At 49.1% G+C, this 27,997-nt stretch overlaps 2 protein-coding genes across 7 annotated transcripts in view; one reads left to right on the forward strand and one right to left on the reverse strand.

Annotated features, from left to right (window-relative positions):
* Positions 1-20,247, forward strand: part of BOC (BOC cell adhesion associated, oncogene regulated) — a 72,038-nt gene extending 51,791 nt beyond the window's left edge. For 2 of the 4 annotated variants that reach the window (XM_053220867.1, XM_053220868.1), the window contains exons 5-20: positions 1,701-1,847; positions 3,680-3,823; positions 5,477-5,770; positions 6,151-6,423; positions 7,517-7,824; positions 11,122-11,284; positions 11,711-11,821; positions 12,335-12,541; positions 12,874-13,055; positions 13,538-13,643; positions 13,970-14,092; positions 16,390-16,611; positions 17,306-17,541; positions 17,754-17,830; positions 18,292-18,485; positions 19,501-20,247. In XM_053220867.1, coding sequence (XP_053076842.1) covers positions 1,701-1,847; positions 3,680-3,823; positions 5,477-5,770; positions 6,151-6,423; positions 7,517-7,824; positions 11,122-11,284; positions 11,711-11,821; positions 12,335-12,541; positions 12,874-13,055; positions 13,538-13,643; positions 13,970-14,092; positions 16,390-16,611; positions 17,306-17,541; positions 17,754-17,830; positions 18,292-18,485; positions 19,501-19,688 — 2,975 coding nt within the window. In that variant the 3' untranslated portion in view covers positions 19,689-20,247. Of the gene's footprint in view, positions 1-1,700; positions 1,848-3,679; positions 3,824-5,476; positions 5,771-6,150; positions 6,424-7,516; positions 7,825-11,121; positions 11,285-11,710; positions 11,822-12,334; positions 12,542-12,873; positions 13,056-13,537; positions 13,644-13,969; positions 14,093-16,389; positions 16,612-17,305; positions 17,542-17,753; positions 17,938-18,291; positions 18,486-19,500 lie in introns of those variants that run through there. The other 2 variants (XM_053220869.1, XR_008297665.1) reach the window with 2 other exon arrangements.
* A 1,689-nt stretch (positions 20,248-21,936) lies between these two features.
* The window catches only part of CFAP44 (cilia and flagella associated protein 44), a 149,880-nt gene continuing 143,819 nt past the window's right edge, over positions 21,937-27,997 (reverse strand). For all 3 annotated transcript variants that reach the window (XM_053220864.1, XM_053220865.1, XM_053220866.1), the window contains exons 34-35: positions 27,415-27,549; positions 21,937-24,243 (exon numbers count right to left, since the gene is read on the reverse strand). In XM_053220864.1, the coding sequence (XP_053076839.1) occupies positions 24,052-24,243; positions 27,415-27,549 (327 nt within the window). In that variant the 3' untranslated portion in view covers positions 21,937-24,051. The remainder of the gene's footprint in view (positions 24,244-27,414; positions 27,550-27,997) is intronic.

A 27,997-nucleotide genomic window follows, 5' to 3' on the forward strand; every position in this document is an offset into this window, starting at 1 on the left:
ATTCTATTTTAAAAATAGCCATACTTTGATAAAAGTTTGGCCATAAGTAGAGAGAAGATTTATAGAAAATTTGTTGTGCTAGGACTTTGTCCTTGAGCTTGTAGTATAGGTGAAACACAACTAGGAAAGTTGAGTTCATAGGCAACATAAATGGGTATCTGGTACCTGATTTGAGGGTCCCAGTTTCTGAGATAGTCCCTCATTTGGTCATTCAGCATTTACTGAGCATCTAATGAGATCAGGCCCTGCATAGGTTTAGACTTGGCCCCTGCCCCTGAAAAGTCCTAGTGTTATAATCAGAGGGACAGTGATCCTTTCATAGAAACGAAAGGGCTTTCCTGTCCTGGCACAGCTTGTCTAAGAGCTTCTGGCAAGTTCCATCAGGTGGGAAACCTTCTGACCTCACTACGTGCCTTGATCACTGTGCTCTCCTGTAGTGACAGTAGTTTGTTTTTGGTAACTAACTACCTTTTCTGTGAGAAACCTGATTCCCACCTGCTCCCGTCACCTTCTTGCCTTCTCTGGGTCTCCAGGGAAAACAACACAGGCAGGTGGAGTCTTGCAGTGGAGTTGCGGTAAAAGGTCTGCGGGTGTCCGCTCTCAGGAGCTCACAGAATTTGGTGTAGACAGCAGAGAGGGTGCCTCCAGGGCTAAGTAGCTCTACGAAGGAGTGTTTGGGTAAATAGTCTCATCTTTCTTATCTTATGTCTTCTCTTCAATTCAGCTGCAGTCCTGATAAAATAAATTTGGCATGTGGCTTATGGCACAAGTATCCCGTTTTGTTCAGCAACTTCGGTGATTTGGCTCATACAAAGAGAGTTTTGTTGTGTGAACTGTTAGATTGTTTGGGAAACATCCTGCTCTTGTTCCAGATGGATCTCCATCCTCTCCCAGTTTAGATTCCAGTCTTCCCACCAAGCCAAGTCAGAAGAGACAGCCACCATGCTGCAGACACTGCAGCCTGGCATCAGGACCCTCAGCTCTCCCACATTCCACTGCCGTCAGCTACACTGGGGAGATCCCTCTTTGCCTTAGAAAGCCCTTAGAGCGTCCACAGATCCCCCACCCCTAGCCCCGAGGAAGGATCAGCCATGACATGGAGTATAGCTCGTGGGTACCATCAGCCTTCCTGTTATAACCATGGTTGGTAACTAAGCAGAATCTTGGGCCTGTCACTTTTATTGTGGATGACAAAGAAAAGCCAGGGAACTTGACTGAACTGGAAAAAAAAGAAATCACAATTCTCTTTCATCATTCCCTTCAGTCTCCGTTCGCTGAGCTGTGCCAGGGCACTTATGCCTTGATCATAACCCATCTCCAGCCAGGTTCAGTAGGGCCAATGGGCTTGGCCAACTTGCCCCCATGTCTCATTGTAACAGAAGAGGCTGGTGAGAGATCGGAAGAGGTGAGATATCGCAGGCACCTCCTGATGGAATCCTGTACGTATGTCCCCACCCTCCAGCTTATATTTACCAAGTTAAACTCCCATGTAGTGATAAAGGCCACACATTCCATCCTCAAACTCTTACAACAGAAAGCTGGAGGAAGGACTTAAACCACCCCCAGAAAGCCCCCAGCAGGTGAGGCTTCTGCAGCTGTTTCTTGTGACTGAAGACACCAAGGCATCAACCCACCCGGAAATGTCACTTTGTTTCTGTCCTCCATCAATGCCCAATTGGCACCTTTTCTTCTCTCCACAGATCTCCAGGATTTCAAGTTGGATGTGCAGCATGTGATTGAAGTAGATGAGGGGAACACAGCAGTCATTGCCTGCCACCTTCCTGAGAGCCACCCGAAAGCTCAGGTCCGATACAGTGTCAAGCAAGAGTGGCTGGAGGCATCTCGGGGTGAGTGAGCAAGCAGGAGCCCAGAGGCCAAGGCCAGGAGGGAAGCTGACCACCTCCAACTACCGCCTCCCGAGCCCCCATCCACATGCCAGCAGTCCCCTCCTCACACCGGTCAGCTGTCTTCTACCTTGCTATTTAGCCCTGTAGGATGCTAGACTTCCAAAATGGAGGTCTTCTGCCCTGTTGCGAGGAATCTCTTCATCCTTTGAGGCTCTGGAAGATGTTGCTGAGCTTCCACCATTTGAACAAGACTGTCGGCACAGTGTTCCTTGACTCCAGGCACACACCGAGAGGTCGCCCAATGAACCCAGCCGTTGGTGGAGCTGCAGCATTCCCCGGGGGGCGGTGGAGCTCACCCCCACCCATCAGGGGAATCTCTTTAGTGGGACTTGGGTTTTTCCCTCTCCCCATCTTCTCGGTGATGCAGCTGTCTCAGCTGACCTAGCTCCTGCTCAGGCCACGACATACTGGTCCGGGGGAGCCAAGCTTGGGTCCACAGAGTGCCTGTGAGGAGTAGGGGTATCTCCCGAGATGAAGTCAGCTACTTCCCATAGCTGACCCTTCACTCAATGCCAGCTAGACCCTACGTGACAACCCACAGCTCAAAATGTATACCTTTTAAAATATCCTATAGAATTCAAACCTTTTCATCAACTTTTTCTGGTTATGAAGGGAAGATATGTTCCTATATTCTTATAAGGAATGTATATATGTTCACTGCAGAAAATGTAGAAAACCATTTTTTGGAAGGGTAAAACCCCTGATCCTGCCGCTCAGAAATCACTGGAGAGTGCAAGGAATAGAGTAAGACTCTCCTTTGTCCCCAGCGGACACTTGGCAATAGCCCTCTGGAGGAAGCCTACCCGTTCCATAGGAGGGGTCGAGGCGTTTTCTCTGTCAGGCATTTGCCTAAGCTGCTCTTACCTGGGGCGGCCCAGTGACAGGCAGGCACCAGGCTTAGTGAACCTGGATTTCAGACACCCCGGGACCACCAGGGCAGGCCACGCCACCAGAAAGCTTAGAGCTGAGGGCCAGTGCTTTACCTGCCAAGAAGCCGACTGAACACCATCCCCAGACAGTGGGGTGTCCAGAAGCCGTGAATCTGTCTCCTGTTGAAAGACAGGAAGCCCACCCCCGCGGCCCCTCTGGACCAGAAGCGGACAAAGTGTAGCAGACCCGCGACACAGAGGGAAGGGTTTCAGTGACATGCGTGGAGAAGGTGGTGGTTGGGAGTGCGAATATTCCTCCCTAGTTGCAGAAATTCAGGAGTGAGTTGGCTTAGAGCTGTGACCATGACAGAGATCCACGGGAAGTCCTATGCATTTCCCTCCTTCCTGGTGGCTTGCAGGAATGATCATCTCATCACCTGCGTGTGCAGCACAGGCCCTTCAGTCCTTACAGTAGGCTCTGAGGCGGCACATGTCGTACCGTTCTACAAATGAGGAAACGGTATCTGAGAGGTCAGTCAGCTTGCCAAGAATCACAGAGCCCACGGCAGATCCAGCGCGTAAGCCCAGGTCTGGCATACCCCAGACCTTGCTTCGTTTCCACCCTACTCCAGCTCCTTTGAAAGTATAAAGCGTTCTCCCCTAGACCTATGTGCTAACTCAGGGGAGTCCTCCAGCCAGCCAGTTGGTCAGCTAGTTGGTCAGGTTTACTCCTCAGCATTTCTGGCCCACTTGATTTGCAGTTTTGGTGGGAGAAAAGCATTTTCAGTGTGGGCCTGTGGGGATTCAGGTATACAGCTCACGGCTCCTGCCCTGCCTTCCCCCCCGGGAGGTGCCGGCTGCAGCTTTCTGGACCCAAACTCATCCCGTGTCCCCTTTTCTCAGATAACTACCTGATCATGCCATCAGGAAACCTCCAGATTGTGAACGCGAGCCGGGAGGACGAGGGAACGTACAAGTGTGCTGCCTACAACCCGGTGACCCAAGAAGTGAAAACCTCGGGCTCCAGTGACAGGCTCCGCGTGCGCCGTAAGGGGCAACGGGGTGTCTCGCTGATGGAAGAGGCTGGTCGGGCTGGGGGGGGGGGGGGGACCCGGGGTGGGCACAGTCTGTGCTCCAGGTCTGTGGTCTGTGAGTGGGGGTGGGACCTGGGGGGCTTGGACCAGCGGAGCATCCGGGACTCAGACGGAGCCAGGGTCCTCTCCCCACCAGCCGGCCACTCGCGGCCTCCCGTAGGCCCTTGCCTCATTCTGGGGGGTGGCTATGCTTGCTGGTCCCTTTCCCCTGCCCATTGAGAGCTTCCCTTCATTGTGGGACTTTCATAGCAGGGATCTGTTGGGGTGTGTCTGCTGGGGCAGGACGGCCTGGTGCTCAGCAGCTGACGGCACGTGCACGGGAGAGATGATGGTGTGCCCGTGCCCATGTGAGGCCACAGGGCCTGCCTGGCACAAGGCCAGGCTGTGCCTACACTGCTGCTCACTGAAGTGCGTCCAGCACCTCACTCTGGGGATGGTCCGTGGAGGCCCACACACTCCCCCAGTCGTATGAGAACAACACTCGTCTTTGCCAAGCATCTCCTGTGTGCCAGGCATTTTTCCAGCCTTCCCACTTATTCACTGGAGGGACATCTCATGCGGAGTGTGGTCTTAGAGTCAGCACCAGAGGCAGATGTACTGTGAAGCTAAGGAAGCCAAGCTTCAGCACTCCCTCCCTCATGGAGTTTTGTATCTATAATTTTGCATTCTGTTTCTTTTCATTTTTTTTTTTTATGTTTTTTACTTATTTTTGAGAGAGACACAGAGACAGAGTGTGAGCAGGGGAGGGGCAAAGAGGAAGACACAGAATCTGAAGCAGTTCCAGGCTCCAAGCTGTCAGCACAGAGCCCGAAGCAGGTCTCAAACTCCCAAACTGTGAGATCATGACCTGAGCCGAGGTCAGACACTTAACTGACTGAGCCACCCAGGCGCCTACATTCTATTTCTTAAAGAAGGCCTCCCAAGCTCTCAGGTCTTATAAAAGCTGGCTTTCCCCCTGGTTAGCTCATAAAGTAAAATCACACATAGTCCACGTGGAAGAGAGTGGCACATTGGAGAGCAACCAGCCTTCTGATGAGTGCTGTGCGGTTTCTTCCCCAGCATTGAAAAGAGGTCATGCCTTCCTTAGCTGAGCAGCCAACAAAGTAGTTGATTTGCTTTGGGGACCTGTAATACTGTGCAAGAAATGCATCTTTTTAAACAGTGGGTCCTGCTCAGCTCAGTGAGGTGCTCGCAGTGTCCGGGACACTGGGAAGCGAGACCTCTGGGTGGTGTGTGGGGGTTACCTCGGATCCTTGTCTCCTAGCCATCCTCGGACTTGGGGTGCACTTTGCTTCTCTGTCTCATCTTTTTCTTTGCCAACATGCGTAGTTCTCCATGCATATGTTGGGTCAGTGCTGCTGCTCCGATATATTACCTCATCTCTTACAATAGCTCTCTGCAGAGGCAGGTCCTTGTCTTTGACAAGGAAACCAAGCCCAGGGGAATTCAGTCACTTTATGTAGGTCTCAAGCCCCTGAAGGGCTGTTTGATGCCAAATCCCCGGAGGACTGTTTCCTGGGCCCTGGCTGCCAAAGGCGGGGTGGAGGGGTTTCCCTGTACTGAGTCTTGGTCGCACGCTTTGCTCTTCACTTCCCGGCCCCTCCAGGCTCCACCGCCGAGGCTGCTCGTATCATCTACCCTCCAGAGGCCCAGACGATCATTGTCACCAAAGGCCAGAGTCTGATCCTGGAGTGCGTGGCCAGTGGGATTCCACCCCCGCGGGTCACCTGGGCCAAGGATGGGTCCAGTGTCACTGGCTACAATAAGACACGCTTCCTGCTGAGCAACCTCCTCATTGATGCCACCAGTGAGGAGGACTCGGGGACTTACCGCTGCATGGCTGACAATGGGGTCGGGGAGCCTGGGGCAGCAGTCATACTCTACAACGTCCAGGTATTTGGTGAGTGTCTGTTGCAGACTTTCTTCTCCTCGGCCTCCTCTTTGGTCAGTGTGGCCTTTCTAGATGCTCATAACCCTAAGCCCTGGGTAGGGTCATGTGCCTTGTGAGAGGTCCCATGCCCAGTGAGTAATGGAGGAGGAGAGAGATGGAAGTGCTTAGATCCCAGGGTCTAGGTGTATGTGCCTGACCTCCCTCTCCAGTCCCTTTCCGGGCATGACTCTGACAGAAGAGACACAGGACCTTTCCTTCCCTCTATCAACAGTCACAGGGAAGGAGGGAGCCATTCCTGACTGCAGTCCCTCCCCCCCCCCCCCAGGCCTGTCTGGCCCTAAATGGGAGGACTCAGGCCCTTTGTCACCCCTGCTCTGGTTTCCTGGCAGAGCCCCCTGAGGTCACCATGGAGCTGTCCCAGCTGGTCATCCCATGGGGCCAGAGCGCCAAGCTCACCTGTGAAGTGCGTGGGAACCCCCCGCCATCTGTGCTGTGGCTGAGGAATGCTGTGCCCCTGGCCTCCAGCCAGCGCCTCCGACTGTCCCGCAGGGCCCTGCGGGTGGTCAGCGTAGGGCCTGAGGACGAAGGTGTCTACCAGTGCATGGCTGAGAATGAAGTTGGGAGTGCCCATGCTGTGGTCCAGCTGAGGACCGCCAGGCCAGGTAGGTGTCGCCCAAAAGGCTGGAGGAGATTTCAGCTGAACATTCACAGAACCCTTTCCTCAAGTGAAATCCAACTTAGAACCCCAGTATTATAAATGAGATAAAAGTGGCTTTTAGTTATGAGTGCAAGTTCACATTAACTTGTTAAAAAGTCAGAGGTGTACATTTTTACTAGTAGAAGTGATCTTACTATTGTATTTTTAAAAATGCTTTAGATCTGTGAGTTGCTAGGTTTCCATGGAATCCAGTTTAACAACCAGTGCTCTAGAGTAAAGAAAAGCAAATCTGCCCCTTTCAGCTTGATCCATTTCAGCTGACACCTACCCTGACTGAGTAGTTACTTACATACTCAGTCTTGGACTAGACGGGGCGGTGGGGCGTGGGGGTAGGGTGCAGAAAGACATAACAAAGACCCAGTTTGCTCATCAAGGAGACAAAACTCACCAAGGAAACGATTTGAGGAAAATGTGACAACAAATAAGGCTGAATCCTCACCATCAGATGCTAACCGTCTGTGGTTCAGAGGTCAGCTAGAGGAGAAACTAGCGTGGGCACATTCTGCAGATGCTTCCAAAAGGAAGGGTTGCCTGTCCCGGGCTCTCAAGTTCTCAGAGGTGACTTCACATCTCACATTCCAGGTGGCTGCAGTGGAGTAGGAAAAGGCCCAGAGTGTGCGTGGTGCTAAGACCCCGCAGTGAACGGACATGTCCTTCCCCCAATGTAGGCATGAGAAGGAGGGTGCAGGGTTCCTCAGGAGTAAGGAGAACACCTTCACACAAGGTGAGGCTGGTCCGTGGGCTCAGGGAAACAAGCAGACGGCAGAGATGCTTGCCTGTTGCCCTGAGCCGTGGCGGGATGCCTGGGCACAAGGCCCAAGCCTGCCCTTCTCTCCCGGCAGGGCAGCAGTACAGTCCTGTCTCCTCCCACAGGGCCCGGCCATGTGTGGACTGGGCCCCTGGTCATCTCAGGCTCCCGCCCCAGGGGTTTCCTCTCTGACTTCTCTCTGCTTCCTCCCTCGAGACAGCAACTCAGCCCATGACCAAGGGAACCAACATCCTCTTCCTCCGCTTCTCTTTCCTTCCTGGTCCTCCAGGCACGACCCTGAGGCCATGGCGGGATGCTAAGCTGGACACTGCCACACCTCCCATGCCGCCCTCAAGACCTGGAAGCCCTGAGCAGATGCTGAGGGGACGCCCAGGGCTCCCCAAACCCCTGACGTCCATGCAACCAGCTTCCCCACAGTGCGGTGGAGAGAAGGGGCAGGTGGCTCCTGCTGAGGCGCCCATCATCCTCAGCTCACCACGGACTTCCAAGACTGACTCGTACGAGCTGGTGTGGCGGCCTCGGCACGAGGGTGGCAGCCAGGCTCCTATCCTGTACTATGTGGTGAAACACCGCAAGGTATGGTGCCTGACCTCCCCTCCATGAGGCTGGGTGTGGGTTTCTGCCTGCTGGCCACCTCCCCTTGAGTTCCTGCAATCCCTACCGCTGACCTTGACCTTCCTCCACTGAACTTTCCTACCACCTCCCAGGAAACTGGTTGTGATTGAGGCATTTGGGAACCTAAGAGGCCCAGGAAAAAGTCATGTGTGCCCCTTCGGGTTCTCTGTGCACTGGCTTCCCAGGAGCTAACACCACCAGCTTCTCCTCTCTGGGGAGAGTTAACAGTCTCCCTGGTAACCATCACCTGCCCTCCGCTCTTCCCTCTGTCATTTGTTGTTGATGTTGTTTTTTGTTTTGTTTTTTAACCAAAGTAAGCTCCTGTGGGTACATCCCTGCAAGAACTCTGCACGGCAAGCCAGCTCTAAGGCCAGGGAAACGAATATTTGTGAACAAGTGTTTTCTCTGGAGGCTATAAAAATACCCCCTTGGTTTTAGGGACTCAACCATGGCTCAGGTTTGACAAGCAGGCGTTTGAGCTGAAAGCACATTGTGTTGTTCAGCTACTTCTCTTTGACAGAAGGAAGCCTATCTGGGTAGATGTTTCAGGAGCTGTCAGCAGAGGGAACCTCAGGCCCTGGCAGGGTGTGAGGACAGCCAGCTAGGCCATCCTCTTGGACACAATGCCCTGTGAGGCAGGACAGGGCCCCCAGCCTGCCCCCTTCATTCGAGGCTGAGCGCTCACCTGATGTTACCCGCCCTGGGAGAAGGACATGAGATTTCCTTTAAGAAAATGTCCTTGAAGAGCATTTCTGTTCATCCCAGGTGTGTGCCTTTTGTTTTCCCCCCTGAGGCCATTAGATGGTAGAAAATTATCGTTCTTAAATGGATTTTTAACAGTGTCATTTGATGATGTGTTATAAATGCTGTATTTTATTATACCTTCATTGTTATTTTTGCCTATTAAAGTGCTATGTGCACTTAGTAGAAAGTATTGAAAACATGTGATTGTGGAACTGAAAGTATTTATCAACTCTTCTCCCCCCGCCCAAACCAACCAACCAACCCACCCAGCCCTGTGTGGTGCGAAGTGTTGGTCACAGAGTAGCCATTCCCCTGCCCTGGACCCTGTCGGCAACCTCATTCTGTTCTTTCCCTTCATGACCTTGGGTGAGGACAAGTTCACAGACATACGGGGCCATCAGAAAGACACCTGAGGCGAAACTGCCTAGGAGGTGGGGGCCGGGGGGTAGTTTCTCACTAACCCTTGGCCCCCTGGCCTCTTCGTAGACAGTCAGCAAAGGGGGTGAATACTTGTTTAACAAAAAGCTCATTGTTCAGACCAGGTTATGGGGCAGCCCTGGTCCTAATCCTTGTTTCCCCATGTAACCGGACACCTCCATCTCAGAGTTGTAGACAGAGATCAGGGCAGGCCAAGTGCTCCCGGTCCCCGCTAGACAAGAGCCAGCAATGAGAACAAGAATCATATTTTTCAGGCCAATAGGTGGCCATGAACCTGCCTCACCAAGAGGCAGGCTGGCAAAGGCGGTGCATGGTGATCCGGAAATGCCAGGCTGAGGCCACCGTCACCCTGTGTGTGTGTGTGACAGTGACTAATGACCATTCTAGTTATTTTTGTTTCTGAGCCCAGTGGAAGTGTGAGGCCTGTGCTGGGAGGGCCAAGGGAGAAAGGGGCACAGGGAGAGGGAGAGGACCGTGCCCCAACCGGCTCTGGCTTCTGTCAGGCTCCGGCCTGAGGGGCACTGGGGCTGCTAGGTGGATGCCACCAAAGAGAAATGATGTCTCGCAAGCAGTTCCTTTCCTGAGGGACTGACGGGTCTTAAAGATCATCTCACAAGAAAGGACTCTGAAGTGAAAAATCAGTGTTTGGGCTGTGTGTACAACCCCTTCTCTTGCAGGAGATTGGGAATCATTCCTCTCATTTTCACTTTTTCTTGTTCGGGAAGCCGGTTCCATTTCCTCCTGCATCTGCAGACCCTGGGCTACTGTGTTTGGGTTTCCAATACTACTGAGCATTCTCAGTTTGTGAAAACTTCTCCCCTTGGAACAAATCCTGGAAGTCTGACATAAATGAGCCCAGACCATCCCTGTCCCTTGAATAGTAGGTTTTGTTCTACTCTGGAATATTCTGCTTGGGGATTAGGGCTTTTTCTACCAGCTGTTTGATTCTTCAGCAAACCACGGCTTTGGCTTCCAGCAGACTGGGAGATATGCACAGTTGGCAGTTAAGCCTTTTGTCCTGAGAGGTGGGGTAGGTGAGAGGAAGCAGCCTCCCAGCATCGCCCTTTGGGGAGGGAGCCTGGACTCCCGTATTTTTTTTTCTTTAAAGAGCTAGAAATGTGGAGCCATTAAAGATCCATACTAGATATAATTCATCCACAGTTTTTAAGTACTAAGAAAGGAGTGAAGGCAGGAGCAGAAGGAGGATTGATGGCAGAGACCTACTGAATGGAGGGTGTGGGGCAAGTCCAGAGAAGGGGGCCAGGCATTTGCTGGGAACCTACTGTGTACCAAGTTCACTGCTTGACACTCTATGTAAATTATCTAGTTTAATCTTCAGAATAAGCTGAGAGCTTTTATTTGCCTCATTTTAGAAATGAAAAGATTAGGGATCAGAGAGGTTAGAGAACTTGCTCAGGGTTACACAGCTCGTAAGAGACATAACCGGGACTTAAACCCAAGATTTCCTGGCTCCCAGACTCTTTTTCTTTCTAGGAGGAGTTACATATGATTATGAATGTGCTCTCTGGAGTCAAGTCACAGTTTCTGTTCACTAGTGTTGTGGCTTTAGGCAAATTGCTCTCCAAGCCTTAGCTTTCGTGAAGCGGGAACAAAACTAACACCTGTCTCTTGGGCTGTTGTCATGAAAGCACTTCATAGGGTACATAGTAAACACTCATCAGACAAAACTCTATTGGTACTGTGGCTTTTATCATCATTATCGTCATCCCATAGTATGAAGAGACTGTGTTTATTTGGTTTAAATAGAGCAAGGAGAAAGAAAGTTAAATGTGGAGGTTTTCAGAAATACAGAGAGGAGGTCTTTGGAGAAACTCAACAATGTCAGGCCTTTTGACCCTCCCCACCGAGTGTTCTTTGATGGGCCGGTTAGGTGAGGGACCAGGGAGCTGACCTCGCTGTCCCAGAGCTGGCAGGACCAGCTTAAGCCCTGCACAAACCCAGCCCATTCTTCCCTGCCTCCTGCCCTGTTGGACTCCATTCTGCTGCTTATGTGAACCATAGCCACCGGTAGCTCCAGGCTGAGATGCCAGTGCTGAAACCAGCTACCTTCTCCAGCAGGTCACGAACTCCTCTGACAACTGGACTGTCTCCAGCATTGCAGCCAACCAGCACCGCCTGACCCTCACCAGACTTGACCCTGGGAGCTTGTATGAAGTGGAGATGGCAGCTTACAACTGTGCAGGGGAAGGCCAGACAGCCATGGTCACCTTCCGAACTGGTGAGGGTCAGATGTTGCCCCCAGCTTGGGGGTTGTGGGCCTGAGCAAATCCTGCCAGGCTCAGGTGAGAAGCCCTGCTCACCTTGCCCTACTAGTCACCTTGAACTTTATCTTCCTTTCAACTGTTGCTTCACCTTGGTTTGTGAGCCCAGGCTGAGGGTCCCAGCTCTCATGAGGAGAGCCGCCAGCTGGCCTCTCTGCCCTGCTCCCCACCCCACCCCCCCAACACACACGCTAGGGTCAGGCACAATACCATGATTGTTAGGCAGAGCTAGGAATCAGTCCACACAGCCGGTGTCCTATATTATTTGTATCACCCTGCCAGATCCCCACCCCCCTGCAAAGTCTCAGGCAGAAAGAACTGTCTGGAAAGGGACACCTAATCCACACTCTCCCACTCGCTGGTCTCCACCTACTTCCATCCAGGACGGCGGCCCAAACCTGAAATCATGGCCAGCAAGGAGCAGCAGATACAGAGAGACGACCCTGGAGCCAGCCCCCAAAGCAGCAGTCAGCCAGACCACAGCCGCCTCTCTCGTAAGCTCCCCCCCCCCCCCACCGGCGGCTCAGGGGGGCGGGGTGAACAGCTGTCAGAACTGGAAGCAGGTTCACTCCCTCCCAAGGTTCTTTGTTGCAGGCGGAATGGGGTCTTGTTCTGTGGGTCTGGGAGGCCTTGTGACAGTTTTCCTGGAATCTCCCCAGCCAACCCCATGAGAAAACGTAGATTGGAGTTTTTCAAGTAAAACGTAGTCTGACATGGGGAGGGAGTACTGGCCCTGTGGGTCCAGAGAATACAGAATGGAGAGCAGCTGACTTTCGGTCCTCCGCACTCTGACACTGCAGAAGCATGGCTTCTAGGGGTTTTAGCTGAAGGACTTCTGGGAGAGGGTGACCCAGGTAGCCCTGGAAGATCTGATGTAGCCACCAGAGGGCGAGGGCTGGGAGGAGAAATAGGTCCTAGTCAGGAGCAGGCTGAGTCCAGTCACAGTACATCACCTTATCGTGTCCCTCCTCCTGCTTCCCTCCTCCCTCATGTCTGGTTTCCTCTAGCCCCAGAAGCCCCTGACAGGCCCACTATCTCCATGGCCTCTGAGACATCTGTGTATGTGACCTGGATTCCCCGTGGGAATGGTGGCTTCCCAATCCAGTCCTTCCGTGTAGAGTACAAGAAGCTAAAGAAAGTGGGGGACTGGATTCTGGCCACCAGCGCCATCCCTCCTTCCCGGCTCTCGGTGGAGATCACTGGTCTAGAGAAAGGTAGGGGTCCGGCCACTGTCCTACCTGGTCTCCTAGTTGTCCCCCACCACTCGGAGGAGGGTCAGAGCTTTGGAGGCTCTACTCTGTGCTGGTCCTCCACCTGCTATCTTGCTCACATTGCTCTTGGTGGTGTCCCCTCCATCCTACAAGTCCTTCCTTCTCTGTCTCTCCATAGTGGTCCATAGCTATCCCCTCTGGGGCTCCTTTCCAAAAAAGATGGGAGTTCTTGTGTCCTTTGGGAGCTACCCAAAAGACACTACCCTGGGTGTGCTGGGGTGGGTGGGTCAGAAGTGTTTCCCAGCTCCTGGGTTCAAGTGAGCGGCTCTCACCAGGCACCTCCTACAAGTTCCGTGTCAGGGCTCTGAACATGCTGGGGGAGAGCGAGCCCAGTGCCCCTTCCAGGCCATATGTGGTGTCCAGCTATAGTGGCCGCGTGTATGAGAGGCCTGTGGCAGGCCCTTACATCACCTTCACGGATGCTGTCAATGAGACCACCATCATGCTCAAGTGGATGGTAAGTGACCTTGTACAGACTGCAAAGGGGAGATGGGGCTGAGCTTCATGATGACAAGAGCTGGCTGTTGCAGTGGGGGCAGGAAGCAATCACTTTTCTATACTGCCCTTCTTCTAAGACCCCTTCCTGTATTTTTTCACAAAGGCTTCCTGTAAGTAGTCACCTCCCAACCCCCGTGTACCTGGGAATTGAGCCAGACTGACTTATCCTTACAGTACCCAGGCAGGTCAGAAGGGGCTCAGGTCTTTGGAGAAATGTCTGTTCCTTATCTCCAGAAGCTGGGGGACCTTTAGGCTAAATAACAAGTGACCTTCATAGCATTCCCCAGAAAGCCTTGGGAAGTATCATCAGAAGTATTTGCCAGACTCCTGCAGTGAATTTTTAAATCCAGGCTGGGGTAAAATTTCTGTCCACCAGTGGGTCTGCTCACATGAGGACTTCTCTGCTCCATTGTCAACTTGTTTCTTCTCCCTTCCCTATAGTATATTCCAGCAAGTAACAACAACACCCCAATCCATGGATTTTATATCTATTATCGACCCACAGACAGTGACAATGATAGTGACTACAAGAAGGATATGGTGGAAGGTAAGCACTTTGGGGACACGGTTTTCTCTGTTGGCAAGGGTGTCTAGGTGTTGCTGAAAGTTTAAAACTTGGGCATCTGGGTCCATATCATTGACTCCTGCCATGCGTGGGGTCATCAAGTTCATAAATCCACACGCTTCCTTCCCTTGGTGATGGGACCACAGGAACTTGGGTGGCACCTAAAAAATTCCAATAGTTCTCCTCCACCTCATTCATGGCACCAGCCCAGACACACACCCCTGTCCAAGCCTGACTGCGATTGCTTCCAAGCGGACTAGGTGGTACACATCACCACGTGTGACTGACTCTCTTGCTGCCTTTTCCAGGGGATAGATACTGGCATTCCATCAGCCACCTACAGCCAGAGACCTCCTACGACATTAAGATGCAGTGCTTCAACGAAGGAGGAGAGAGTGAGTTCAGCAACGTGATGATCTGTGAAACCAAAGGTGATTCTCTTTAGGCTCTCTACTCTCCCTGCTATTTTTAGCCCACCAGGACAAAGTCACTGCTCCATGTGACATGCTGGTCATGTCTTCCCCATGAAGACTCCTTATTGTCCAAATACCCCTAAACTTTGTCATTTTTAACCCTTCTCTTTATTTGCCTGTGCCTCAAGTATGAATTAGGTTGCCATGGTGATGGCTTCAGGGAACTTGGGAATTAACTCATACATGAACTTATGGAATAGAACCCATTCTTAAGGTTAGAACTTTCTATAAACACTATATTCCTATAAAATTTGGTACTTACATTGATTGGTTTACTTATTTTAATTACAAGCCCATGAGTTAGGAAAGAAACTGAGCATCAGGAATTGATGTATCTTGACCAAGGTCCTTTAGCCAGTTAGGGGTATTGAGTACACTCTGGGTCAAGTTTATCTAACTATAAGCCCAGATTCTTTCCTGCACTAAAACATGTTAAACATCTTCACTGAAAAGCTTAATATTTCCACATTGGTCAAGTGTTTAGATACCACCATCTCCATTTTGCAAATACTGCCAAGTGTATAACCCGAGTATATTGCGAAGAACATCATCAAGAGAAGATTACAAAGGAATAGGAACGGAGAGAAGAAAAGAACCCATTTTCCTTATGTGGACAAGATTCTCTTTCTAGCTTTGTGCTCTTTCAGTCAGTTACTCAACAAATACTCAGTGCCTCCTGTGTGCACTCCTAACCTCTTTTGTTGTGCACAGTGAAGGGAGGGGGTAGACACAGGACTTCTGGCTCTGCATGTATCAGGGGACTCACACAGAGTACCCAGGGCAAAGAGAGTCTTCACAAAGGCTTCGCACTGGTCTGGAGGGATTGACTCTTCAGGTGACTGAGAAGGGAGTAACCCGGGGGGCAGGGCAAGCCTGCACACAACTCCAGGTGGTTGGAGGGTGTGGAAAGGAGGACGAGAGAGAGAGAGAGTGCTCAGGGAATGGCCAGGGATGGCAGTGGGCACTCTGGTCATTGAGAATTCTGTGGCTGTGAGGTTGAGAAAGCTCAGAGGTATTTCTGCAGGCGTGGGCAGATGGGAGAGAGCTGAGAAGTAAGGTAGAAAGAAGGGACGAGATTGAGTCTCTTAAGTTTAAGTTTATGTATTTATCTTGAGAAAGAGAGAAGAGACAGAGGATCCCAAGAGTTTGGTGTAGGGCTCTAACTCATGAACCGTGAGATCATGAGCTGAGCTGAAATCAAGAGTCAAGTGTTTAACTGAGCTACCCAGCCGCCCCGAGTTTTAGTCTCTTTTGAGGCTGTGTGTAGGGCCAGGGGGTGCTAGCATGTCAGGGCTGGGAGAGAATGAAGAGAGTTCAAAGCAAACCATGAGGTGTCCGGCATAATGTACACATGGGTGATATTGCCATTTATTGAACCGGGGAAGCCAGAAGAGAAGCAGAGTCCATGAGAAAGGAACAAGGTGGAACCATTCAGTGACTTCCGGCAGCAGATTCTTCCGAGATGCTGAGAGAGAAGCAGGTCTCCCAGCAGGGGAGGGCCCTGGAGTATTTGGCAGTCACCGGGACACAGGCTGAAGTCATAGGAACAGAACAGAATACAGGATAGAGCCTGGAAGGGATTAGAAACCCTCGCAGATCTAAGAAGACAGAAAAATGTAAGCAGCAGCCTTCGGAGAGGTAGCGGGAAGTCACTGCCTGTGCTGTGGGAGAACCCAGGGGGTAGACGGCTCTGAAAGGGAGTTCTCAAGGTCAGGCACACCCTGACAATAGCACAACGCCGAGGAGGAGTCACCATCTTGTCACTGAGTTGGTGTTTCCCAGCTACCGGTTGTGCTAGAGTCCCTCCATCTCCTCGCTCTAGGCCCAGGCTCAGACTTGGCACTTTGCATCCCTTAATCTGCCCAGGAATAGCAAAACCATGGGTAGGATCTTCCATTCCCAGTTCTTTTGCTGGTTTCATGCATCCTGTTTTTAGATTTTCTTCCAAAAGTTCACCAGCTGTTGAGAAAAGCCCTATACCTTTTCTGCCCAGAAGACCCATTCTGAGACCAGTGTTTGGGTTGTATTTTGAAGTAGAAGGTTCAGATGCCTTCTGCAGTACCAAATTTCCCATCAGAGGCCAGTTTCATGCTGAGCTTGGATACCACACTCATCTAATACAGAGTTTTGAGGCCCTGCCTTGTGAGTTTGACCCCATTTCCCACACCCATGGAATCAGGTCTGTTGATGTTTCCTGTTTGTTGTGAGAGAAATGTGAAGGAATTGATGCTGAAGTGTCTTGTTCACAATTACAGCCCGGAAGTCTTCTGGTCATCCTGGTCGGCTCCCACCCCCGACTCTGGCCCCACCTCAGCTGCCACCCCCTGAAACCATAGAACGGCCAGTGGGCACCGGGGCCATGGTGGCACGCTCCAGCGACCTGCCCTACCTGATTGTTGGGGTCGTCCTGGGCTCTGTCGTCCTCATCATCGTCGCCTTCATCCCCTTCTGTTTGTGGAGGGCCTGGTCTAAGCAAAGTGAGTGACCCCCTCAGCACCAAGGGGAAGGAGCCTGGGGAGGGGAGGAGGGAGCCTCCCAAGAGGCCAAGGAGGCCTCCACCCAGGGCAGGTTGGAGATGCCCTGCTTCACATGCACTAGAGCATAAGCTCCTGGGTCCCCCACAGAGCTCGGAGAGATAAGAATACATCAAGCCTGGGCCCTTTCCTCCCAGCTCATGGACCCTGGTGGATGGAAAGTAGGAAGTGGAAAGTGGTCTGTCCCCTCTTTTCTGGAACTCAGTACTTGTCTGGCTTCAACTCCTTTTAAATTCTGAAGCTGCTGTTCTGACCACTTGCTCATGTTGAAAATGCATCCCACACTTTCCCTGCCCCCTCTCTCGGTCTGTAGATGCCTTGAGCTTTCCCTCTTGTCCTGTTGCTAATTTCTGCTTCAAATGACAACACATCGGGCCAGCTTGTCTCATTCAAACATTGCTTCTTCTGTTGGCTCACCGCTTCCTTCCCCAAACCTGTGCCCCTCTATCTCCTCACCTTTCTCCCCAATGAAGAAAAGAATCTAGATGTTAGGAGAAATGGGTGACTGGAAGAATATGTTCTGAGAGAAAATATTTTCATCCCTATATGGTCAGAAATTTTCTGAGATTTCTATGGTATTGGAGGCTGCCTTGAGCTTCCTTGGCCTAAGCATACCTCTGTCCTTCTGTCCTTCCAGAACATACAACAGACCTGGGTTTTCCTCGAAGTGCCCTTCTGTCCTCCTCCTGCCAATACACTATGGTACCACTGGGAGGACTCCCAGGCCACCGAGCCAGTGGGCAGCCCTACCTCAGTGGCACAAGTGGACAGGCCTGTGCCAATGGGATCCATGTGAACAGGGGCTGCCCTGCCGCTGCCATGGGCTACCCAGGCCTGAAACCTCAGCAACACTGCCCAGGGGCGCTTCGGCAGGTAACGTAGTCCTGGGAACGCAAACAGGTGCGGGCCCACACGGGGGCGTTGGGGGGGGTGCTGCTTCCTGGGGCTCCCTCCCTCCTAGCCTTTAATCCTGGGCTGCTGTGTCTGGCTTTCTTTAGTCAGGAGCAGCTCATTCTGTTGAACACGGAACAGGAAAGTTACTCGGACTGTGATGTGACCTTTTCGTTACTCTTTCTTTTGAGCAGCGGGATGACCCCAGCAGCCTGCTGAAGCAGACCGTTCTTGGCACTGGATATGACCCCCCCAGTCACCAGATTCCTAGGTAACTGGGCCTTCCCATCCCTGCCTTCCCCTCAAACCCAACCTCAGTCACTGAGAGGAGACGGGGGACCCACATCTGACAACCTGCTCAGCTGGACTCTTCTCAAGGTGTTGTGTTTGCAGTTATAATGCCCTTTCTGCTCTGAGGCATAGGTTGGCCTCCAGAAATCTGTCCTTCACTTGGCAGGCCAGAGTTGCACACATGGAGTTGGCTCTGTCCCCAGGCCTCTGGACACCTGACTGCATGTCCTCTCATGCACTCAGGACTTGCATGGAATAAAATGGAAATAGACTAGAATTACCCAGAGAAGTTGTGATACGACAACATCTTCATGTTCAAAGGGCACTAGTCCCTGCCCCATCTGAGCCCTGACCAGCCTCAGACAGGGCAGCAGCCAGGCACTGGGAATACAGGCCCACTCCACCCCCACCTCACCTCTCCATCTGGTCTCGTGCCTGCAGGGGTCCCAAGTCTAGCCCAGAGGATGGCTCTTTCTTATATACACTGCCTGATGACTCCACTCACCAGCTGCTCCAGCCCCACCAAGACTGTCACCACCTCCAGGAGCAGCCCGCCCCCACAGGCCAGTCAGGCATGAGGAGCGTACCCCAGGGTCCTGGGCTGGAAGCAACGTGGGACCCTCTTTTTCACCAAGGTTGGCGCCAGGGGCAGGGCTGGAAATTGACGAGGTTGGGAATGACCTGAGGGAGGCAGGCGTCCACAACCCAGAAGTGTCCTAGAGAGGTGGCCTGAAGTAGAGTCATCCACAGTTTTTCTGTGGGGGAGACACGGCCCCACAGATCCATGTGGATGAACCAGCTGGGTCCACGTCCATCTTGGCAAGCTTGTGTCCTCAAAGGCCAAGAAGAGAACACGCTCCCATTTCAGAGAAAGAAGCCCTTTCCGTCTTGGCGTTTCACGACCATTCACAAATTCCAGCTGCCTCTCCTCACACCAAGAGGCGTTCCCTAATCACCCCAAATACCTTGCTCTGTTGGGTCTTGTCTCTTAATTAAGGAATGAGATTATATCAGTCATTAGGAAGCCGAGTTCTCACATCATCATAACTCTGCTTCCACAGAACTTTCTCTCCACGAGCCTCCATGCATGACCCCTGTCCTACCATCTTCCCTCGTGCCAGGCTCTTGGGAATCAGCGCATGCTGGTTGCAGTGAGGCTGGTTCCGTTGGCTAATGTTTCTTAGCTTCCATGGTAGGAATGGTCCGTTCGCATGCAGTTCCTAGACACCGTCTCTGGGAGATAAAATTCTAAGACCGGCATCATCAAAACTGGACACCATCTGGGGTGGGATTATGCCCAGAAATCCTACCATACAGGTAGACTAGCCACTTGAATCTGGAAAGAACAGGGCTCTCTCCCACATTTCATGGCTCAGCTGACTTCATCCACCCCAGGTTACAGGCTAAGTAGTCGAGAGTCTCTGTGGTCCCACCACTGAAATGTGTAGCTGGGACATGGGCAACAAGTGGCCCACCCCATGTCTCTGAGACCTTAGAGGGAGCATAAATGTCACTGTCACAGTTGTTTCTGTCTTTCTCTTGGGCTAGTATAACCAACTCCCATCACAGAGAGAGACTGACCCAGTACCACTGAGCACTGATTCCTGGTCAGTCTGGATTTTAATGTTTCCCACTTTTCTCTCCCCTCAGGGCCCCCGTGCTGCTTGGGCCTTGTCCCAGTTGAAGAGGTGGACAGTCCTAACTCCTGCCAAGTGGGTGGAGGAGATTGGTGTTCCCAGCACCCCAAAGGAGCCTACACAGGGCAGGAGCTCGGGATACGGCTCTCCCCCAGCCCACCATTGCATGTATCTTTTGAAACACCACCTCCTACAATTTAGGCAGAAACCAATATCCCAGAAAGACTATATATTGTTTTTAAAAAGAGACAGAAAATTGGTATTTATTTTTCTATAATAGTCATATTTATATATTTATGCACTTGTAAATAAATGTATATGTGTTTTTATACTTCTGGAGAGATGTAGGGAATCCTACCCATTGAGGTATGAGAAGGGAATCAAAGAAGCCCCCCAATACAGGATTCAACCAGGAAAGAGTAACATAGACTGAGAAGGCAGCCCTTCCCTAGAGCCTCTGTCACTGCTCAGGAGGCTGCAGAAGGCCCCCAGAGAAGCTTGCGGAAGGAAGAATCTTAGCACACTGTTCGTGACAACGATGAAGGAAAAGCAAGGGCCCCGCTATCACAGGCTAGAGACACTCGTGAAGACGGCTGGAGCTGATACTACAGGAGATGTTTTCAGAAGATGCCCATGAGAATGGACTAAGATGTGTATAGTCCTACAAGCATTAACAGACCTTCCAGAATCCATCTGTGGCAGCATATCTCTGTAAAAACAAACACTGTAACTTCTAAATAAATGTTTAGTCTTCCCTGTACCGCTCAGCTTAGTCACATATGAGTCAGCATCCTCTTTAAACATTAGGGTACGCTTTTTGAATATTTGAAGAAAACCTCTACTCGTGACATTTTTAGCTCTGTCAAGACAGAGCCGAGATCTGGAAGAGGTAGGAGACGTTTCATTTTTTGTCTTTTAAAATACTGTGTCATTAAGTGTTTCGTCCAAGAGGGAAATTGTGTGAAGGGGGCAAGGAGAAGCAGATTCGCAGTCTCTTACTGACTGGACTCAAGGGGAGGCTTTGGTCTTATCGGAGGAATGAAACTTCTCTTTTCTCTATAGATAACGCATGGAAGACTACTTTCTCCAAAAATACCATTTAGTTAAGTGCTAGACTGCACATGCACACGTGGTGCCTGATAAGATCCGCTTTCCTTCTTTCCTACAATAGACCAACATTGCCAGAGGAGTTGATTTTTAAACAACCAGGGAGTCAAGATTTACTTCTGTACAACCCTAGGACCAACTTTGATACGTGCAACTGGCACTAGATGGGGGCTGAAGCTTTGCAGTGAAAGCGCTAGCACTCCCATTGTTCTCGTGAGGGAAAAGTATTTTCTAGATTGAAGGTAAGTTACAGATGAAATGCTGCTTGAGACACTTAATCTGGTTAAGAGTCCCAGAGCCAGACTCCCCACGCTCTAGGAGATGCCAGAGGGAGAGACAAGATTCTAGGACAAGCGCACCCTCTGCTGGCCAGAAGAAATAGTGCGCCTGCTCTTAGCTTCCATGCTTTTTCCATCCAATAGCTAAATTGGATAAAGAGCTCTCATCAAGATGCAACATGATCTTCTGAAAAGCTGTATTTAAAAAATATTTTAAGAAACAAAGTAAAGGCCTATAAGGAACATGGAAATGATAGAAGAACTAGCATGTAAGTTCAGCCACAACCTTGCACTGAGGACGGAGAAGTCACTTCCCAGAGTGGGACAGAGCCCGTGCTCTCCATCTTTACTCAATCCAGGGCCTCTCAGATCTGGACTGTAACTCACCTCCTAGCTTAGTGGCTTAATTTTTTTTCTCTCCTTGATGATCCCAAATAGCTGTCAAAGTGAATTTTGGTGAACTTTGTGGAAGTGATACATAAAATTGCTTTCTACGCAGCCCTGGAACCATAACAATACTGAATGACTTTAGCTCCCCAAAAAAGTCCTAGGAAAGAAAAAACACTTCCAAGGCACATTAAATGACATAAATATGTGTATTTACCTCAGCCAGCTGCAGGAAAAGAGGAAAGGCTGTGAGGCCTCTAAATTGTAGCCTAGAAAATGAAGTAGCTTATAAAATACACTGAAATTCAATATCTATTTCTTCAGGTTATTATAGTGCCTTTTAGAAGTCTGATTCAGCCCACAAAGGCTGTATAATTTACTAAAGGAGGAGTAAGATCTAGAAGGCAAGCGCTGGTAGGGGTGCAGAGCCCCGCCCAGGGCCAACAGGCGTCTCCAGGCATGGCCGTCCTCTGTGACAAGACAGCCAGACTGAGCAGCAGTGGGTAACTGTGATGGATGGGCTGCGCTCCATAGCTGCTTTTTCTCCCAGTTTTGGTTTGTGATGGTACAATGGACGAGGGTTCAAAATTGCCAAGTTACATTAGCAGTTGACCCACAGGTGACTCAGTGTGGACAGATTTTGGCCTCACAGAAATAAGGCAGCCTTTTCTGAGACAGAGGCAGAGGCAGAGAACCGTTTGATCAGGGAAGCAGGAGTGAATGGAAAGTTATTCGCCCACAGCTGAAGCTGAACTTCCCAAAGACTCCGATGCTATACGTAACTATAGATTCAAGACTGAGTCTGGAGTCAAGTAGAAATGAAACTAAAGCTAGCTATAGGTCTTGTCCAATTCAAAATAAAAACTGAGTGTTAACTATACTGCCTACTGGATAAAAGCCTGAATATTGTGGACTTAGTGATGGTTTAGTCCAGTTTGATTTGGGAAAAACAGTAACGATCCTGGTTGGTTTTACAGACTCGAAAAAGTCATGGAATCTTTGCCATGGCTCTCCCACAGACTCTAAAGTCATTCTTGCTGCAGTTAGAATCACAGAACTTCAGAATGGGAAAGAGACTTAGAGCTTATCCAAATCCTTCATTTGTTGGATAATAAAATGAGGCCCAGGAAATTACGTAACTTCCCCTGGCCCTCACTACCACCTAGGGCATGGCGTCTCCTCGGAGACCAAGCACTTGATCCAGGCAGTTGCTCATTGTGGTAGCTGGGTGAGGAGCGGAAGCCCGCAGCCAGACAGCCAAGCGAGTGAGGCTGGAAGGAGCCCTGCCTCCCCAGCCAAGCTTCAGATGGCTGCGGCCCCAACTCACAGCTTGACCGTAACCTCTTGAGGGACTCCATGCCCAAAACAGCCCGCTCAGCAGCTCCCAGATTCCTGACCCTCAGAAACTGGGTGAGATAAGCAGTTTTAAGCAATGTCTGGGGGAGAAATTTTCATGCAGCTGTAAACAGGTAAAACCCTCACGAGTAGCACTTTTTAAACGCTTGAAAGGCGCACACAGTTTAGGGCATACAGCAGAGAAAATGATGGAAGGTGCTCTCCAGTAGATAAGCTACTACACCACAGACAACAAGCACAGACTATTCGCGTCTCTTAAATAGGAACATGAAAGAATCTTTGAAAGGAAAGGAGTCCTATCTAATTTGGGAGACAGATCAGGCTAGTCGCAGGTTAGGAAGATTTGATGTTGCTGATGCATCCGCATGGATGCAATACTGCCTTCCTCACTGTTCCTTCTCTGTGACCAACTTCTATTCTGGGACAGTTCAATGGGATAGCTCATTAACATGGACCCACAGAACACTGGATCTAAAATGCTATGTTCTCCCTCTTACTAATGGGAATCCAAATATCACATCATTCTTAGATGGGTACAGCCATGAATTCCCATGACCACTTACCCCCAAACGGAAAAGGACACTCTCAAATTAGTTCAGAACATTATGCACAATCAAAAGTGATTGTTAGAGATGGTCTCTCAGCGTTATGTAATCATTCCTTACTTCTGGATCTACATCAGAAATAGGAAAAATGGCATAGGACATGAGAAGCTACTGGGCATACCTAGAATACTGTTAGAGCTGCAAACATCTACAGAGAAAAGCCGCCTTGACCATTTTGCAAAACCCACTCTTCTCCATTCAGAGCTGAGGAGTTTGCTGACGCGAGGGGTGATTCAGGAAGCTGGGCAGTCTCCTGCTTCCTGCCAATCCAAAGGGATCTGTTCTGTCTGTCTGCATTTCCTGCATCCTGAGCTCCCAAATAACTGCTCTGTGAAGTTAACAATGTCAGAATCCTAATTTGCATTTCTTATGCTAAAATACTGTTGGCAGAATAGTTTGTGCTTTTCTTTTTTCATCCTCTCAGAGAATACTTAACATCAGAGTTTATTTTCCAAGGATTGAAAAACACAGATTTTCTCACAAATTGCTAGTTTTTCCTTGCTGATGGCTAAAAATTCAGATAACCAAATTTCCCAAAACAGGATATGTCGCAGATGCTGAGATACAGCCTTCTCTGAGACTCCATATTCAATCCAGTAGTTTCCAAACAGATCTAAAATGGCTCAGTTCCATGGGAAATAAGATGTTGGCTGCGGTCATCTGTGCTAAGCTAACCAAATTGGAGAAAAATTATTAATACTATATAACTGGCTCTGGTCTTAGACTTTTAGATAAGACTTAAAAATAATTAAGGACTGCTGCAGGCAGCAAGGAACTTCTCTGGTAAGTTGTAGGTCAGAAATCTGGGATGTATTGGAGAAAAAAGCAAACTCAAAGGCCCATGGGCTTCATCTCCTTCTCTTGTGGAGGCTGAATGGGTGGGAGGATAAGACCACCTTTCTTACGCAAAAGAGCGATCTCTTCCTTTAAGGCCAAGATCCTTTCTGCCTGGACTTGGATCAGTTCAGTGACCTTCTTTCTCGCCACAATGTCTGCTTTCCGAGGGCCCTGGAAGGCATTGCCCTGTTGAAAGAAAACACCTCCCTGCTTTAAGCATCATTTGGAGTGTGAAAAATTCCCCATCCTAATGTTAGTAGTGCAGACCCTACCGTCCATTTAAACACCATTGCCCCTTAATTTAAGGGGCCTTCAAGTCCTCCACTGAAATTCCACCATTAGAAATGTGTTTCTTTGGCCTACTGAGTAACTGTTAAAATGCAAGTCCCATTAAGCTAGCTATCCATCATTCCTACTGAGGAGGGCTCAGCACTGCAACCATGAAAGACAAGGCACTTCCTTTTTTCATACAGCCTATATTTTGTTTTCCAAAAAGGAAATCTCTATTTCCTCATCTGACTCCTCCTCTTGTCCAGCCAACTCCTGCTCATGCTTCAGACATCACTTTTAGGGAGGCCTTTATCCTGTGGACTAGATAAAGACTTTTTGTTCTATGTTCTTTCAGAACATCCCTTATATATCATTGTGACTATGACATTGAACCTTCTGAAACTTCTATTTGAGACTCCTTTTTTAGGATTCAAAAAGTAGCGGTTTCATATGGTTCAACCTAAATGCCTGTTTGATGCCTGTCTTGCAAGATCCTGTGCCTGTAAGAGAGAAGGCCGGCGGGCCTCAATCTCACTACCCACCACTCGTCCCAGAGTTTGTTATAGAAGTATGGGCTCAATAGACTTTGAAGGCACATTAAAGGGAGGAAGATAGCAATTCTCTAGTGTCCACTCTGTGCCCAGTGCTTTCCATGTGCTATCTCATGTACCCCTCACAACTCTGAACAAGCTGTTATTCCAGTTCACAGATATGGACACTAGACCAAGAGATTCATTAAACTGGGCCTTGCCACTATATTCCTAAGGATTTGAAGCAGGGTGAGAACTGGGTTACTGTAAGCCAAAAGCCCATGCTTTGTCCATTACCTCTACGGACTCACTTCATAGCTAAGTGGGGGTTACTGTTACCCAATACCTTCTGCCTCGTCTCCCCTGCCCACCTTCACTCTATGGGCTATAAAAGCTAAATATGCCTTCCCCAGTTTCTCTTCCATCTAGGGGTGGCCACATGGATATAAGCAGAAAACACTTGCTTTCTTAGTGAAAGGGACCTGAAAGGCTGACATTTGTATTCGGACGTGAAGCTTTGAGCTGAGGCAGCCATCATGTGACTTTGAAGGAAACTTCAAAGAATCACAAAGAATCAGAGGTATTGGCCCTGGTGTTACAGATCCACTAAGCCTAAAACCCTCAGATGTCTTCTCCAAACTTCTTGTTAAGTGAGGAAAAGAGCCCCTATTTTCAACTACTCTCCATGAGGGCTTTGGGCCACTTGTAGCTAAACTTATGCACCAGCTCATGCTGTCATCACTCCTGGTGTTACCCCACCTAGTCACTTTGAAGTCACCTTAACATTCCCTCATTTTTCTCACCGTATCCACTCGAAGTATGGCTATTCTTACTTTGAAATGTCCTCTGACACTTTTTTGTTCTTGCCATCTATATATCCCAATTCATGCCTAGATTGTTGGAAGAATGATAGCAATGGAGTCAACTTTGGAGGTGGACAGTCCTTGGTTTAAAAAAACTAAGCACCATGCAAAAACAAAAAAGCAAACCAAGAAATTAAGCACCATGCATTAGCTCTGAGCTAGTTACTTAACTACTCTGGGCTTAGGAAAGTAATATTTTGAGAGTAGTAGTATGAGACAGCTTATGTAAAGAGAATGTACATTTACATGTACAATGTATTACTTTATTGCTGTATGTATACCTATGTGTAAAAATATGTATATAAAGATATGTATATGCTATGTAAAGAGACATATACTATTAATTTCCTTTCCCATTCAACCAATCTTCTACTCAAACTCTTCAAACTCTTTTCTGTCCAACATGTCTAGACTTATCAAAGCACATAAAGTCAACAAAATGTTTATGACTGCTTATTCTGTGAAGGTCTTGTTTAGGCATTAACCTTCTGGAACACTATCTTGTTCTTCACTCAAAAAGTCTGGCGTGGCTAAACGGCCCTTGATACTCAGATTCCAGTCATCCTCTCATACTGAATCTCCAATTATTAGCCTCCCAAGTCCTCTTACTCATTCTTTCTTCTAGATTTGTGCTTGGACCAGTGTAGCCTGCATCAGAATCATCTAGAAGGCTTGTTAATGTAGTTGGCTGGGCGCCTCCCCCAATGCTGCTGATTCAGTAGATCTGCAGATGGGGCCCAAGAATCTGCAATTGTAGCAAATTCCCCAGGTGATGTTGACACTGTTCTTCAGGGGAACACACTTAGAGAGCCCTTGGCTTAAACCATTTCCAGTATGCTTAAAGAAAACAAAACAAAGAAAACCAAGAGAAACAATGGGCATTTTTGCAGATACTATTATAAGAATATGACATATATATTAAAATATGTCCTATGGGTCACCTGGGTGGCTCAGTCAGTTAAGTGTCTGACTCTTGGTTTCAGCTCAGGTCATGATCTCGTGATTGGTGAGTTCCAGCCCCACATCAGGCTCCATGCTGACAGTGCAGAGCCTGCTTGGGATTCTCTTTCTCTCTCTGCCCCTCCCCGCCTCAAAATGAATAAAAAAATTTAAAAAATAAAAAGCATTTAAAAAATAAAAATATGTCATGTATGTGTTAGGTTGCTAGAGGGTACCTCACGTAGGTGAACCTTGAATCAGGTGAACCTGTATTAAATAAGAGTTATCTACCATATACTATGTATTATGTCAGGCTGAATAAGAATTATGTAAGAACAAGGTGAAAGCCATACAAAGTAATAAGTGTTTTAATAAGGTAATGTGAGATCCTACAATTAAAGATACCCACTTTAAATCAAATGAAATAAATATTGGAAATGGGTATTTAACACCAAATTTAGGGATTATATTGGTGTCATTTGTACCTAAATCTCATCTCACCAGGGCCAAGGCAAACCCCATAGGTTAATACATATGTAAATTCATGGCACCCAAATGGCATACAATAAAGCCAGTCCCTCAGACTCACTTATATAGTAGGTACCAGCAACTTCATGTCCTCCGGGACCCAGGCGGGCTGGACGTGGTCTTGAGATCAAAATTTGTTTAAATTCCAGTACTTGATAGTCTTGTGAATAGTTACTTTTATAGAGTTTCCCCAACTCTGATAAAGGGTCTGAAAAGAAGTAACATACCTGCTGGTTCTGTAGTGTATTCAATCGAGAATCAAGTTTCTTCTTTTCGGTACATAAATCATTCATCTGATGAAGCTTTTTGGTGTGTTCCTTTGTCTTCATCATCAGCTCCCATCGTACTTGAGCAATCTTTTCCTGCCAGGGCAGGAAGATGCAAAATGGATTAAGTGAGTAAGAGATGAATTAGAAAAATGCATGTCCAGATTTGATCAAAACCATTCAACAAACATGCATATGGAAAAATTTAATCAGAAATCAATATTAAGATGCAACCTGGGCCAACTGCCTTGTCTCTGGTTTGATTAGGGAAAAGCAGAATGTAGGTATGCTCAAGGATCAAAATAGGTAAAAATAAGATAGATACCGATTTATTGTTGAAGAATGAAATGAGTGTGCATACTGAATGCTGCTATTCATTATTTAAAAGGAAGAACATTAATTGAAACAGCAAGCTCTCATATATTGTTCTTTTCCCAGTCTCGGCCCATGATCCTCAAGGTAGCCAGCTTGAATGGCCATACGTCTCCTAATGGCTTTCTTTGTTCTCTTACTGCTTCAAAAAATTATTTTAGGTGGCCCCTAT

The sequence above is a fragment of the Acinonyx jubatus genome, chromosome C2 (assembly GCF_027475565.1).
Source record: "Acinonyx jubatus isolate Ajub_Pintada_27869175 chromosome C2, VMU_Ajub_asm_v1.0, whole genome shotgun sequence".
NCBI classification, from domain to species: Eukaryota; Metazoa; Chordata; class Mammalia; order Carnivora; family Felidae; genus Acinonyx; species Acinonyx jubatus.